This window comes from Phascolarctos cinereus, unplaced genomic scaffold, assembly GCF_003287225.1.
Source record: "Phascolarctos cinereus isolate Bilbo 61053 unplaced genomic scaffold, phaCin_HiC Scaffold_4;HRSCAF=312, whole genome shotgun sequence".
Taxonomy (NCBI): Eukaryota; Metazoa; Chordata; class Mammalia; order Diprotodontia; family Phascolarctidae; genus Phascolarctos; species Phascolarctos cinereus.
This window is the reverse complement of record NW_027555847.1, coordinates 368051873-368067659: the sequence shown is the minus strand read 5'-3', so window position 1 is coordinate 368067659 and position 15787 is coordinate 368051873. Positions and strand designations below refer to the sequence as shown.

The 15787-nt window shown below is 39.1% G+C and overlaps 1 protein-coding gene across 1 annotated transcript in view; it reads right to left on the bottom strand.

The window, feature by feature from the left end:
• MBD2 (methyl-CpG binding domain protein 2) overlaps window positions 1–13700 on the bottom strand; it is an 84237-nt gene extending 70537 nt beyond the window's left edge. The window contains exon 1 of the mRNA XM_020994180.2: window positions 13070–13700. Coding sequence (XP_020849839.1) covers window positions 13070–13605 — 536 coding nt within the window. The 5' untranslated portion in view covers window positions 13606–13700. The remainder of the gene's footprint in view (window positions 1–13069) is intronic.
• Window positions 13701–15787: the final 2087 nt, after the last annotated feature.

Here is a 15787-nt window from a genome sequence, read left to right as displayed (position 1 = left end):
CTTAAAGCACTATACAAATTGCTAATTACTATTATTGAGGATCATAGCTTTAGAGTCAGAAGGGACCTTATCTTAAAGATCATTTAGTCCAATTCACCCATGAATGTTGAATTAATGAATGAAAAAAGTATATATAAAAGTATGTTTATATTTAGTATATATTTACTATATGCAAAGCATTGTGCTAAGCACTGGGGATACAAATAGAAAAGACAGAATTGATTAGTTAATTTCTATATTTTAAGTGTAATTTAGTATCATTTATTTTGAATACTCAACAAATGAGTTGACTCAGTTATAGAAAACAATAACGAAAGACTGAAAGGATGAATTAATTAAATCCATAGATTCCCCAAACTATTTTTTTCAAACTATTTTAACTAATAGCTTCAACTTCTTCCACTAGGAAAAAAAAAAACTTACATCAGCAATCATTTTCAAAAATTCACATGGTAAAATGAACTACTGAAATTTTAGTTTCATCTTCATTTCTCCAAGAACTCTCTTCAAGAGAAACCAAAGAAGTAATGTGGCCAAATGTACATGAATGCAATAGAATATTACTGCACAGTAAGAAATAATGACTATAAAGAATTGAGAAAATATGGGAAGTTTTATATGAACTGATGCAAAACAAAGGAAGCAGAACAAGGAAAACAACATATACAACATCTACAATGTTGAACTGGACAAAAAATAGACACTGCAAAAGAACACTAAAAATCCTTACTGCTGAACTATTATAATTACCAAGACAGAGAAAAGGAAAGAGGAGAAAATGTACCTCCTTCATTTCTTTTTTTTTTTAAAGGCAATTGGGGTTAAGTGATTTGCCCAGGGTCACTCAGCTAGTAAGTGTCAAGTGTTTGGTCTGAGGCCACATTTGAACTCAGGTCCTCCTGACTTCAGGGCCAATGCTCTATCCACTATACCACCTAGCTATCCCCTTTTTTAAAATTTTTTAAAATTTTTTTGCAAGGCAAACAGGGTTAAGTGACTTGCCCAGGGTAACACAGCTGGTGAATATCATGTGTCTGAGGTCACATTTGAACTCACGTCCCTCCTGATTCCAGGGCCAGTGCTCTATCCATTGCTCCACCTAGCTGCCCCTCCTTCATTTCTTCACAGTGTACTATGAATATGGTACATTTCAAGAAATTTTAGATTCCTGTGCTTTTTATTCTCTGAACATACAAATGTACTTCTGTAGCTGGCGATGTAATTTTTATGTATTTATTATGCTACGCAATATGTTCCCTTACGAGCACATTATAGGACCTTTTCAAGCTAGAACTTTTACTTTAGGAATCTTCAAGTTGCAATTTGAAGGTCAACTAAACTTGTGAAATGATAGTAAAAGATTTCCTCAAAAAGTGAGAAATTCTTTGATACCCACTTTTTCTGTTTTAATTCTTTCCTAGAAGGGATAGCTTTTTGGGTAGGAAAATAGGGAAGGAAACATTTAAAAACAAAAGATATTAACATAATTTTTAAGAACCCAAAGAGCAGAAAATGGAAAACAGATGACTGAAATAGATGATGCTTTAAGTTTTAATTCATCATGCCAATCTTTCCACTTGAAATAGTAACAATTATGTCTATATATCTGGAACATCCTTTCATAAAGTTTTATATTTCCCCCTTTTTTTGAATCAGCACCTCTTATATTTATTAATTTGAAGCAGAATTATAACTACATATCTCATGACCAATTTTTTTAAAAAATTCAAAAAAAATGTAACTTAAGACTTTTGGTTGACTCCTATTTTTAGAAGACATGTGTAGATCTTCATTTTACAAGATCTAATTACTTCAATTATGTGTTTTGCCAGGTGAAAGGTTTTTCTTTTTTTATTTTTTTTTTAATGACCACAAGTCTTTTTGTAACTGCTGGCAATAAAAAGTGAAACCCCAACTGAAAACTCAGTCTAGCCCATCACAAAGGATTTATGTAGGATGGAATTTATTTACTGATAGAAAAGAAACTAAGCATGTGAAGTGATTAATTTTAACGGTGCACTGTCTTTCTAAATCAACATTTCTACCATGACTGTACAGCCTTAACTTTCTGGATCCTCACTATTACGAGGCAACTCTAAAGAAAGAGAATTATAGCAATTATAATCCCATCTTGTCAGTCTTCTTATTGCAAATCAAGAAAGGTCATCTAAGAAAAACACATGTGTGCATGTGCACTACAGCATATTACTTGTTAGGCTCTATTTCAATTACAAACTAAAATGGATGTCAAAGAAGAATTTCTCATTTTTTGAGGAAATCTTATACTACCATTTTACAGGTTATAGTTGACTTTCAAATTGCAACTTGAAGACCCCTAAACTAAAAGTTCTAGCATGAAAGGGTCCTACAATGTGCTCCTAAGAGAATATGTTACATAGCATAATAAATATATAAAAATTACATCATCGACAGAAGTACATTTATATATAATTATGTACTGCAAATTGGTATTGCAACTATGTAACTAATTTTCTGTAAAACATAACACACATGCAACTTAGCAATGCTGTTTGAAACTTTATTACTATGATTACAGTTTTAAATGTTTTTGAAATTTTCCTCCAAAATGATTTTTAAACCTATGAGGCCAGCTTATTACATTCTCCAGAAAACTACACTGCTGATTCTGACAAGGTTTTTATTATTATTATTATTATTATTGTTGTTGTTGTTGTTTTAAATAAATAAAATATAGCCTTCATTTGATAAGTTTGAAGTGAAAGTAAGGTAATGCCATCATTGAACAGTTACATAATAAGAGTATATAACAATGCTTCACCACAAATGAAAAAGTATACACTTTAAGCCAACTCTACAAAAAGATATGTTCTATATATTGACCAGACTAAGTGTAGCTAAAATTAAATTTAAAATCTTTTCTTAGTAAACTGTGAATTAGGAAAAGCATAATTTTTCCATTTATTCTCAGTGGAAGCAATTCTACATGCAGATTTTTAAAAGTGATGTAGAATTTGACTCAATTTCCCCCTACAATCAAGTAGCTTAAAAGTTCTCCATATATATGTGTGTGCATATATGTATATATATCGTATACACAGACAGAGAGAAAGAGACAGAGAGAGAGGGAGAGAGAAATGGAGGGCCCCTTTATTAAGCAAAAGCAAGAGATAACCAAAGGACTATTCACATGTTCTACTGGTACCCACAGAGTGTCAAAAGACCTAGAAGAATACCAATAGCACCTGAAACAGATCTGCTGTGGAAGACTGAAGGAAGGACATAGGCAAGAGTTGCACATCATGAGAAGGCATGAAAAGTTCTGATCTGCACCAATGGTATGAGTATCTATATTGACAATATCACAGATCCACTCAAATTATCACTTAAATGTATGAAAAAATGTTCTAAATTCAAATCCTCTTCAGAAGCTACTTCTAAACTTATCTTAGTTAAATCAACTTCTAATCCACATTGATGTATGAGCATAGAACCAGCATTTTGAGGCACTTTTACCAATAGCAAACCCACCCTTATTTGGTTATACTCCAAGGAGCTTAAAAACTCACTTCTCCCAGCTCACTGTGCTACGAAATACAGCATCAGTTTTGAAATTGCTGTCAAAAACAACAGTGAGATATTTCTTCTGACTTGCAAGTTTTGAGACAAAGCACAATGATGAAGTGATGAAACTAAACAGCTATGGAAATACCTCCAGAGCTGAAATAGCACCTATTCAAAGTGACTAGCATTACATAAAGCACTCTAATGTTTTACCTACAAAACCAAAAAGATCTTAAAAAAAAAAGGCAATCTACATAAACATTTTAAAAAATTATTTCAACCAATTTTATTGGTTGGACCTAAGTAGAAAAATAGTTCACATTTTGACAAGGGAAAGACACTAAAAGTGTATTAATTCATTTTAAAGATTTTTTTAAAAATCTTTTTAAAACTACATATCAGTCACTAAGTACTTAATAGGCCTACTCAAAATGCCCCACATTCTGCCAGACAATAAAAGAATAAAAGCAAAGCTCCTGGACAAATGAACAAAGAATACAGGGAAAAGTGAAGAGACCTAGATGGAAAGTGGTAGTGAAGAGATCAAATCCTGGAGAGTCATCTACTGGCTCACTGCCTATTTTTTCTCCTTTTTTTCAATGACTTTATTGCTCAGTCCAATCTCCCTCTCCACCCCCAACTTTTATATTAAGAGACTTCAGCATATATAATAATTGTTTAATATTAGGATCTGCAAAGGACCTTCATATTTCATTTGATCCTCACAAATCAATAAGATGGATATTATTATTATCAAAAGCAGCATCCCAATTCTACAGATGAGGAAACTGAGGCTAAGAGAAGTTAAGTGACAAAGGTGACAAGCTACTAAGTATCTGAAGCAGGATCCAAATTCAGGTCTTCCTGACTCAAAAATGTTCAGTATTCTTCAAGTTCACCAGCTAGCTGTTTCAAATACCCTAAACTCTTAGTTCCTCAAACATTCTAATCTCCCAGTTCTTCAGTCTCCCAATCTCCTCCAGTCTATCTCAGCTTCATATAGGAATGGTCACACTCTTCATCTTGCCATTAACCACAAGTATTCTATTTCCATAATCAAAAACCGTGTAACTCCTTTATCTGATCATAATTTCCTACCATTTCATCCCACTACATTTTATTCCTAAACATATTCTTTGTCCTCACCATGCCCTCCATTTTATCCTCTCCTCAGTATATTTGCAAGCCATTACCCCCACTCTAGCTAGATTTTCATCTCATCCTGCTCTTGGTCCTTTAGTTAATCGGTTCATTGTTATACTATCCCTTTGCTAGATCACCATCCATATCTTAACTATGGATGAACCCCAAGGCTTTGTCATGGCTCCTCTTCTGTATTTTCTCTATACCTAAAGAGGCATAGAGAGGTTACATCAGCTTCCATGGGTTCAACTATTATCTCTATGCAGATGACTCCCATATTCATTTATCCCATACTAGTCTCTCTCTGAGACTCCACTTTGGCATCATCAACTGCCTATTAGACATTTCAAATTGAATATCCCATGTACATCTCAAACTCAACAAGTCCAAAACTGAATTTAATAGTTTTTCCTTCCAAACCCACCCGTCTCCCAAACCCCCTGCTACTGTTGATGGACTACTCTATGTCCCTGGGCAAGTAACTGATCTCAGGCTTAGTATCCTCATCTATAAAATAAGGACAATAGTAATACCTACACCTCACCAAGTCGTGAGGATTCTCAACGTCACCTGGATTCACAATATAAGTGTCATTCTCCCCCCTTTTCCTACCCCATATATCCAACCAGTATGTTATCATTTCTACCTCAACATCTCTCATAACCACACTCTAATTCCAGCTACCATCACCTTTTCCCTAGATCACTTTTGTAGCTTCCTAATAGGTTTCCCTGCATCAAGTCTCTTCCAACTCCAGCTGCCAAAGTAATTTTTCTAAAGCATGGGCTTGGCCTTGTCATTCCCCTACACAATAAATTCTAGTGGTTCCCTAATGCCTCTAAGATCAACTCCTTTGTTTAAAATTTTAAAGATTTTACAACCTGCTTTCCAGATAACATACATTACTCCCCTCCCCACACTCTCTAGTCCAGCCAAACTGGCCTCCTTGCTGTTCTTCACACACAATGCTTTACTGCCCCATCTCTGTGCTTTTGCACTGGCTGTCCTAGAGGCCTGGAATGCCTTCTTAACTCCACTTCTTGGAATCCTCCGGTTTTCTTCAAAGCTCAGCTCAAGTGCCACCTTCTGCATCAGGCTTTTCCTGATGCTACCAGCTGCTAGTGCCTTCTCCATCAAAACTACCTTGTATCTGTTTTGTATACATTTACATATGTACATGTTTGCTCCCCAATTAGAATGTGAGATCCTTAAGGATAGATGTCCTAAATCTTAGGTGTCAAACTCCCTGACTGCCTCCTGGACCAGATTAAAATGTAATTGGGAAATATTAACAAAATAAATAAAAATACAATAGAACATAGATAATAATGTCAATATGTGGTTTTCTAAGTTAATATGCAGGCACAAGTATCCTTAGGTAGGGTTTAGTGGCACCTTTTTCTGTTTGAATTTGAAAGCACTGGCCTAGGTCAGCTTAGAGGCGAGGTCATCTGATGAAAGGGGGTGGAGGGGTTAAGATGGAGTGGGAGAAAAAAAGAGAAAAGATTATGTGAAACAGCTCTTTTGGGTTGTGCGTGGATTAACAGTATTTAGATAAATTGTTCCACAACAATTTAGGTTCAGTTGATGAAAGATAGCATATATGAGGTGGACTAAATAAGTGTGATTTTACAATTGTTTTCCCCGGTAGTGTTTGTCTCTTGGAGCCGAGATTATCTGTTTTGATTCCAGGATCATAATTAAGGGTGCTCTTTGGAAGCAAGACAGACAACATGCATATCCTACAAGTACCTAAAATATTGCATATAATTAATTCTCAAGTTACAGCAATGAAATTGGAGATGATCCAGAGGAGAACCATACATGAGGACTTGCATGAAATAATGAACAGTGAAATGAGCAGAATCAAGAGAATATTGTACATAGTAACAGCAATGTTGTTTGAAAAGAAAGTTATTCCTAGTACTATATTCAAATCAACTATAAAGAACCTATGAAGGAAGATGCTATCTATCCCCAGAGAAAAAACTGATAAACAGAAGCATGTGTAGTTTGGTCTTATATGTATTTATAAATTTGTGTCAAATTGTGGCCTTCTTTGGTGTAGGATGGGGAAGGAGGAAAAGAGTTTGAAACTTAAAATGTAACAAAAATAAATACATTTAATTTAATCTAAAAATTACTGCTCTGTATCCAATCTGGTGATTCTTTATGAACTTGGCTACTTTGGTCTTTGAAAAGTAAATATGCTGCTCATCATCAGACCTATACTCAAAGCCTTTTAATAGCTCAGTAGAATCTGTTAGGATTTGTGTTCTACTAGCACAATCTCCAACAATGACATGTTAGTGCATATAGGTCATCCCTAAACTTAAAAAAAACAAAAACTGACTTTACACCATCTTTTGACTTTACATGTAACTTTACATCATCTCTAAAGCTATTGCCCTATTCTCTAAGCCAGGTTATTACCAAATTTAGAGTTAATGTTCCTTGCCTCAATTCCTGTACCACCTCTTCCCCTACCAACCTGACTTCTTTCCCCAATATTCTACTGAAACTACTCTTTCCCAAGATTGCTTAGGGTTAAATTCAATGGACTTTTTTTCAATCCTCATTCCCTTTGCCTGTTCTGTAGCATTTTGACACTGCTGATTCACCTCCTCCTCCTTGTGACTCCTCTCAGCTTCTAAAACATCATACTCTCCAAGTTCTCATATCTCTAAGACCACTCCCTTTCCTTTGGAGGCTCCTCATACTCCTTCCATCTCCTTAAATATGGATATGCCCTAAATCTTTGTCTTTAACAACCTCTCTTCTCTATCCTTTCCCTTGATTGTCTTGATATTGTTCAAATGCCAAATGTATGCTTGCCTAAAAGACTATTTTATGGGGAATTCACACAGGAAAAGCACTCACATTGTGGTCAGAAGAAGTGATACAAGAATACCTTCAAGGTCTCTCTTAAGAACTTTGGAATTGATTGTGTGATAATGGGAGACACTGGCACAAGACTGCCCAGTATGATGTGCCTTCCTCAAAGAAGGTGCTGTGCTCTATGAGCAAGGCAGAATTGAAGTAGCTCAAAAGAAAGGGGAGATCTACAGATTTAGAGAATCTACCCCAAATGTGCACATGGATTATTTGTGCTTGACCTGTGGTAGAACATTCCAAGCTCATATTGGTTTGATCAGCCACAGTCGAACACACTGTAACCTGACTCTAACATAGTAAGGTCATTTTGATCCTCTCTGAGAACAAAGGACAACAACTTTGACTACTTCTTGTATCTTCAGTTATGACATCTATGTAGATGATTTGCAACTTCTACCCCTAGAGCCCCTGTATTTCCAAATGCCTGCTGAAATCTCCAATTAGATGTTGTTCAAGGACCTCAAACTCAATATTATCTTCCCAACAACCTGGCCTTCCTTCTAATTCTTCTCTGTCTGTTGATGGCGCCAAAATCTTCCAAGCTACCCAGGCCTGAAAATGCCTATTTAGTTCTAATTCAAGTAGTTGGCAAGTCCTTATCAATTTGCCTCCACAACGTTCGTGTACCCAGTGCTTAACGTAGTGACAGGCATATAGGAAGTGTTTAATAGATCCTTATTGAATGATACACACTCATTCACTATCTTCTACTCCCACTGCCACTGCCCTACTTCAGGTGTTTGTCACCTCTCTTCTGAACTACTGTAATAGTCTTCTAATCACTTTTCCTCTATTCTGTCCAACATTTACACTGTAGAGTAATTTTCCTCATGCCTTGCTCCAATAAAATCATATTTCTGATAATACTAATAATTCACATTTATAGCAATTTAAGGTTTATAAGGTATTTTCTTTACCACATGGCTATGAAGTAAATATTTCTAGTATTATCATTTTACAGATGAGAAAACTAAGACTGAGAGGTCAAGTAATATGACCATAATGACATAACTAATAAGTGTCTTAGCTAGTATTTGAATCTAGGCCTCCTGACCCCCAAAAAAGTACTCAGACCACTATGCCACATTCCTCTCCCTAAAATCCTTCAGCAATTCACATTTGACTATCAAAGTTTAATAAACTCTTTTGCCCAATAGTCACAGCTTTCCACAATTTGGCTGGATGGAGCCAGCCTTTTCTCACCACACTCTCTTTCATATACTTCATATTTTAGCCAAACCAGATGATTTACTATCACCATTCTTGTCCTGGCCTCTCCCACCTCAGAACCTTTCCCCACAGCTCCCCCCACACCCCATGTTTAGAATGTATTCTTCCCCTCACCTATAGCTCTACCAATTTAAAATCCTTCTATCCTTCAAGGCTTAAATCAGGCAAGACTTCCTCCATGAAGCCCTCCTTAATGGTTCCCCCCCCCCATAAAAGAAGCCAAACTGCTTCAAATTTATTATTTTACATTGTCTGGCTCTCTTCTTTGTATTTTATCACATTCAGCCTTTCATTGGAACAATTCATATGTGGCTATAAAATCAATGGCAGAGCCTTGTGTCTTCCTTCATTTTTTGCCTTAGGACATGATAGACAAAACATTTGTTGAACTGAAAATTATACCCAACATTTTGTCAACAACAGTCACAGTGGTTCAATATCTTCAGGGGATAGTATCCAATTATTCCAAGGTCCTTTTCTGGGGATTATAACTGATAGATCTATGCCAGCAAATTTAGTCTTGCTGTTGTTAGCAGTAGGGAACTAATGTATATTTCTTACGTAGACAGATGACGTGAAAAGATGTCTCAGAAAGATTAGTCTTGCAGTGATATACAGGACTTAAAAACAAGAATCAGGAAGACCAGCTAGATGGCAATAAAAATCGAGGCACGAAGTGATAAAATCTTAGACTAGGATAGTGCATTTAATACAGTACCTGGCACATAGCAGGTACTTAATAAATGCCTACTGACTGACAGTAGGAATGGAGAATAACAAAAATGGCTTGCTATTGTCCTCAAATGATACCCCTTTAAAAAATAGAACTTGAATGATATCATAGTGGTTAATGTGCTATCAATAATCTTGAGATGTCCTGCTACTTAACTGGCAATCAAAAGCACTACTGAAACCTGGTAGTCTCAGGGAACAGTTCAAATTGTTCCACAATTGAAAGCTGTCATAAATAGCCTTTTTTTAGTTCAATTAATAAGTGTCAACCACACCCTTTTGACAGACACTGATTTGTTTTAAAAAAAATTAACCTCCATCAGGGCTGGCTACATCAGAGTTTAACATCTGCATGAACAATAGATGCAGGTGTTCAGATTACCACTCAGAATTAACTACACACACACACACACACACACACACACACACACACACACACACACACACACACACCCATTCCTTTATTCCTTTCCATGGATTAGATTACTTAGTCTTCTAGCAGATTTCATGGGCATTGGGGGAGAGGGGAGGAGAGGTGGTAAACCACAGGTAGATGAGTGTGGAGGAAAGACTAACCAATATTGATTTGGGGAATATGTAATGGGCATCTATACTAACAAATCAGGCTAAAATTAACTCGTAAAGGAACTCTTTCTTCATAACTAAGGTTAACATTTATTCAAAATAGAAAGTTGGCATAAAAAGTACCTGGTATACATATCTGTGGTATCATAAATTTGCTGTACATACAGCATACGCTATACATGTACTATTGCCTTCGAATTTAATAAAATCAACTCATCATATCCTAATACTTTATAGGCATTCAGTAATATTTTGTTGCTGCCCGAACTAAATACTTTATGGTAGAAATCAATCAGGAGCAGAAACATGAAGAGTATTCATTATCAAGTGGCATTTTTAAAGACTAAACAGAAACTAAACTATCTTTACTTTTAGCCTTCACATAGCAATTTTGAAAACCAGCAAAATTATTATTTCATATATGTTCTTCCCATTATTTTTATTCCAATTTTCTACAAAATAGTGTAAGATGACTAAATGTTACAGCATATTTTTGAAAGATAACTACAGTTAGTCATTATTTAAATAACTCTAAGTTACTTTACACTGAAACAATAAAGACCTCATAACCAAAATGCAGCTTGAATAAAATATCTCATTCTAAAAGCAAATAAAATGTATCTCTGAAGAACTGTTACAGTCAATAAAGTCCAAAGCCAAAGTTTTTCTACTGAGGACATTTACTAATTGCCTAGTCCTCCAAGAGCTCAATCTTGGGTATAGATATTCTTGTGAAATCTAATAGCTTGTCCAACATCAACAATATACAATTCTTGTATGTTGTGTGTATCACCTAGAGAGAAAGATGCCTAGAAGAATCTGATAGAAAAGTGGAAGGCTAGCATTCGGATACTTATATACGTAGGATAACAATTATAATCGGCCCTGAATAAAACATTTTACTAGAATAAATTAAGATTTAAGAAGTACTTAATGACATTAAGAAAATTTATGGAAACTTCTACTGAAAATGTATGCTATTCCAAAAGATAGATACGTTTATTCATGGGAAAATAAAATGTCCAGCTAAAAAAACATCATATGCTTGTTTGAAAGTTTTTCATTGTGTCTTTTTGTTGTTTCAAGACCAATGGACTCAGGCTAGATAACAGAATCTTATCTATTCCTATATTTCTTCCTAACCAAATCCATAAATTGAGGAGATCTGCTGAAATTCTGACCTTTTCTGCATCTCCATACATAAAGGACCATTTGAGTGGATTATTCCATAAGGAAAAACTAATCAATAATTACCAACTATACTGAAATAGTACTTTATATTTAAATACACTAAACTACCAGTCAACAAATTTGAATCAGTAAGCATATCCTTACACAGATTAAAAAAAAAAACTCTTTACATCTGTGTCAGTCTTGTCAAATACGGACACAAAGGATATTCACTCCAAAAAATATTAATCAAGTGGATATCAAAGACAGAAAAAAATCATAAAATTCAACCCCACTTCATGAAATAAGCAAGCTTCAACATCCCAACATTACATAAAGCCATTCTCTGAGAAAAAAAAATTTTTAATTAGTCTACTAAAATAGACTACTAAAAAGCCATTAAATGTAATACATTCATTTTTATTGTTCTATTTACTGAAGACACTGTAGGAAAACAATAGAATTATCTATTGTGAAGTATTTCCACTGACATCATAAGACACAGCAGCTTTGTTGCCTGGGCTTATTAAGTCATCAAACCTAACATGAATGTAGATACAGCATGACTAATCAGATCCTAAGAAACTTATTTTTTTAAGGGTTAAAAGAGTTGGAATTCTTTAGCTTGAAAAAGGTAGTTAAGAAAAGATTAAATAATAATCATTAAATGCTGTGAAGAGTAATAAAGAAAAAGACCTTGATTAGCTGTTTTCCATTTTTACAAGAGGACAGAAAGGGTGAAAAAACTTCCTGATCATTAATTTCTGGAAAAAAAAATCCTAAATTCCTGAAAAAAAAATGCCAAGAAAAATTGAATAATCTTTTCTGGAGATACGGGTAATTAATTACTCATGAATCTACAAAGGTTTAGAACAGCTAATTAATGTTAATGAGCTAAATGAACTTTATTTTATTTTTAATGAGAACAAGAAAGAAATCACCCTCAAACTATTGCTAGAAGGCTGTTTTTTAGAGACAACCAAGAGCCCATAGGAAAGGTTTTCGGCTCCCCACCCACGCTGGGAAGATTAAGTTGCTCCTCTGAACCACTAAAACTTTGTCACTAGTACTTAAGTTTCAAAAGAGAACACGGTGCTGTTCTACGTCAAACAATAAGAAAGAAACGCTAAGCACAGTTACTCTGTGAAACTTCCCTGAAAGTTACAAGTAACTAAAACCTTGTTACTATATATACACATATATACATGCATATATGTGTGTCTGTACACACACCTAGCATTTCCACATGTGTATGATTAAACACTCCGGTGATTAATCTGTGGCTGACTGGGATGGTAGCCAATAGTGACTTGGTTTTACAGTTCTGGTGAATAGCACCTTCTTTTAACCCTTCAGTGGCCTTCATGGAGGACCACAGTAGCCTAACTCGTTACTCTTCAAACCTATCCTCTTGACGTCTGTAACACCGCATGCCCTCACCCCCGCCCCCAGCCCCAAGCATTCAAGGCTCCTTGACCTTTTATCTCCGCTCTTCTCTAGTCTCCCTATCTTAGCCAATGGTCTCAGCAGTTCCTAAACCCAGCCGAGCGCTCCACAAGCCAAGCCTCCGTCCCCACGCCCAAATCCCCAGCTGTCACATCCTCCCCTCTGCCCCAGGCCCCTACCCCTGACCCTTGACCTAAGGCCCCTGTCCCTGGTGCTTGCTCCTGCCCCTGTCCTTGGTCCTCTGGCTCCATCCCACCACTTTCCATCCTCCCAAAGTCTCCCCCCTCCCGGACCCCCCCCCCGTCCCCCGCCCCCGGGGCGGTACCTGAAGTAGTAGACATCGCTCTTGCCGGCACTGAGCCCAGATTTTCGGATCACTTCCTCCTTCTTCCATCCGGGGGGGAGGGCCGGGCAGTCCATCCTCTTCCCGCTCTCCGGGGCCCGGGGTCCCCTGGGCCCCGGCCCCGCGCTCCCAGACGGGGAAGGGACCGGCTCCCGCCGGGGGGCGCCGCCGCCACCGCTGCCGCCGCCGCAGCCGCCGCCGCTCGGGGGACGGCCGCGGCCCCGGCCCCGTCCCCGACCCCGTCCCCGGCCACGGCCCCGACCCCGGCCACCGCCACAGACGCCGCCGCCGCCGCCGGCGCCCCGGCCCGCCTGCTTCCACCGCCCCCGGCCGCGGCCGGCGCCGCCGCCGCCCCGAGCGACTTCCCTCCGCACGCCGCTCACCGGGGACGGGGCGAGCGCGCTGCCCTGACCCCCCTGCTCTATGGCGGAGCCGCCGCCAGCGCCGCTGCCGCCCGCTGCGCTCTCCCCCTCCTCCTGCTCCGGGCAGCAGCGGCCTCCCCCCGGGTGCGCGCGCATCCAGCCCCCTCCCCAGCCGGCGCTGCGCTTCTTCCGTAACCGAGCCCTTGGAATCCCGGAGACCCGCCCCGCCCGCGCCGCGGCGCGCGGGGGACGCGCGCGAGCATCATAGAGCGGGCGCGCACCAGAGCGGCCCTCCCGCCCGGGGCGTGGCCGCGGCCACCGCCTCTCAGGTCCTCGGAGTGCCCTGGACGGCCATGTTGTCCCCGCCCCCTCGAAGCCCCGCCCCTCGCCTCCCTTCCCCTCCCACTCACCCCACCCCGCCACCGGGCGCGTGCCCGACCCCAGGGTGGGGGAAGGGCGGGAGCCGTTTATGGGACAAGTTCTGAGGCCCTTGGAGCAGCAGTGGGCGCTGCTAGAATCTGATCAAGGGGTCGCCTCTTCTGCTTGTCTTAGTTCAGTTTACTCCTAATAGATGAGGGAATGACAAAGGAGAGTTTGTAACTTGTGAAAAATCAACTTGGCAAGTTCAGGACAGTTATCCCTTCTCCCCAAAGCTTCCTTTTTACCATTAAGATCTCAAAGCACTTTAAAAGGGCTTGACTTGCCAGTGTCCAAGGAGCTCTGAAGAGGTCTGGTCTGGTGATGGGTTTAGGGGGGTCAAAACTGAAAGGGACCTTAGTGGTCATCTAGTCCAACCTTCTCATTTTACAGATAGGGAAACTGAGGCCTTAGCAAAAAAGGAAGTAACTTTTCATAGGGGGCATGTTATAAACAGCATGTTATAAATAGACTGATTCTCAATCCAACGCTGTTTTCACATTGTACCAGTTCTAGAGATGTCCTAAGAGTAAAGGTCTCTTAATAGCATATTTAAATTTAATGAATGTATTCTAAAGCATTTATTGTGTTACCATGAGCCAATCTAATCCTAAGGGCTAGAGATTCAAATATAAAAAGCAGGACAGTCTTTGCCCTCAGGTCACTTACATTTTAATAGGGAAGAATATGAATATAGGAAAGTGGGGAGTTTTGAGTCATAGGATAATGATTGACTGGGCTTTTCCAGGAGTGGTAGTGTGAGTTAAATTATTGTTCCCAAAGCTAGAAAGGTGGGAGTGGGACAGGGAAGAAGGGTACACATGTGACATTATGGAAAGAAGATTGCCAGAGATCATCTCAATATGGGCCCCAGGGGCACCTTCATATGTTGAACTTTAATCAATCAGCAGCTAAGAGCCGTCCAAAGCACTGCCCCATACCTTTTCTTTGGTGCTTTAAACAAGCAGGTTAGGGGGATAAATAATAATAATAACCAGTATTTATATACCACCTACTGTGTGCCAGGTGTGTATGTGGTGTTCAGAGAGGACTAGTACTTCTGGTATTAGGGCTTGCTGTGCCCTTTTCAGGGTTGCTAATCCACTTTTGGTGTCCACCCGTCACTCAACTCTAACCTGTTATATAGCTTCAAGGAGCTATATAGCATGAACAGTGGCCACACCCCAGTAAAACTGTCTGGGAGAACTGGATAAACCAGGTTGAGAGTAACCAATAGACCTCAGACCTGTAAGTGAGTTAGGGGGATGTCTACCCCAAACATGTGAAGATGTCTCCAGGGTGTAATGAGGCGATGAGAACAACTTGTTCCAACAACCATGAAGGTGACTGAAGCAGGCAATGTGGACCTCTTAGAGCTTAATCAGACCTCCCATACTGGGCCATTGCCAGTCATCTTGACTTTTGCCTTTCCACTGGACTTCTGTGACTCTAGGCGAGAGCGTGAGGCTGACAATTTTGTGCAACTCTGCCTCACTTCGATCTAATTCACCCATGAATTAAGACTTTACCCAGTGATGTCATTGGTCATCTTCAAAAATGAAGGAGGAACAATAACTACTATGTTCCAAGCATTGTAAAGTGCAAACTCTTATCCCATTTTAAAGATGAGAAAACTGAGATCAAATGACTTGCCCAGCCTTATATGACCAGTACATTAAAAAGCTGAATGGGACCCTGGTATTCTCTGTGTAATGGTACCATGCCGTGGAACATAAAGCTGTTCTTCCTGCTTTGGAACAACTACATGTGTGACTCAGAACTTGGATCCTTTGGAGACAGCAAGCCCTTGGCTGCTTCCAGTCATCTGTGACTCAGTGCTGAACAGCTTGGATTTGAGATGATGAAGCAACCCCCTTACTGATCACTGGGCAGAAAGGGGAGACTCTTTCTCTGGCTCTCT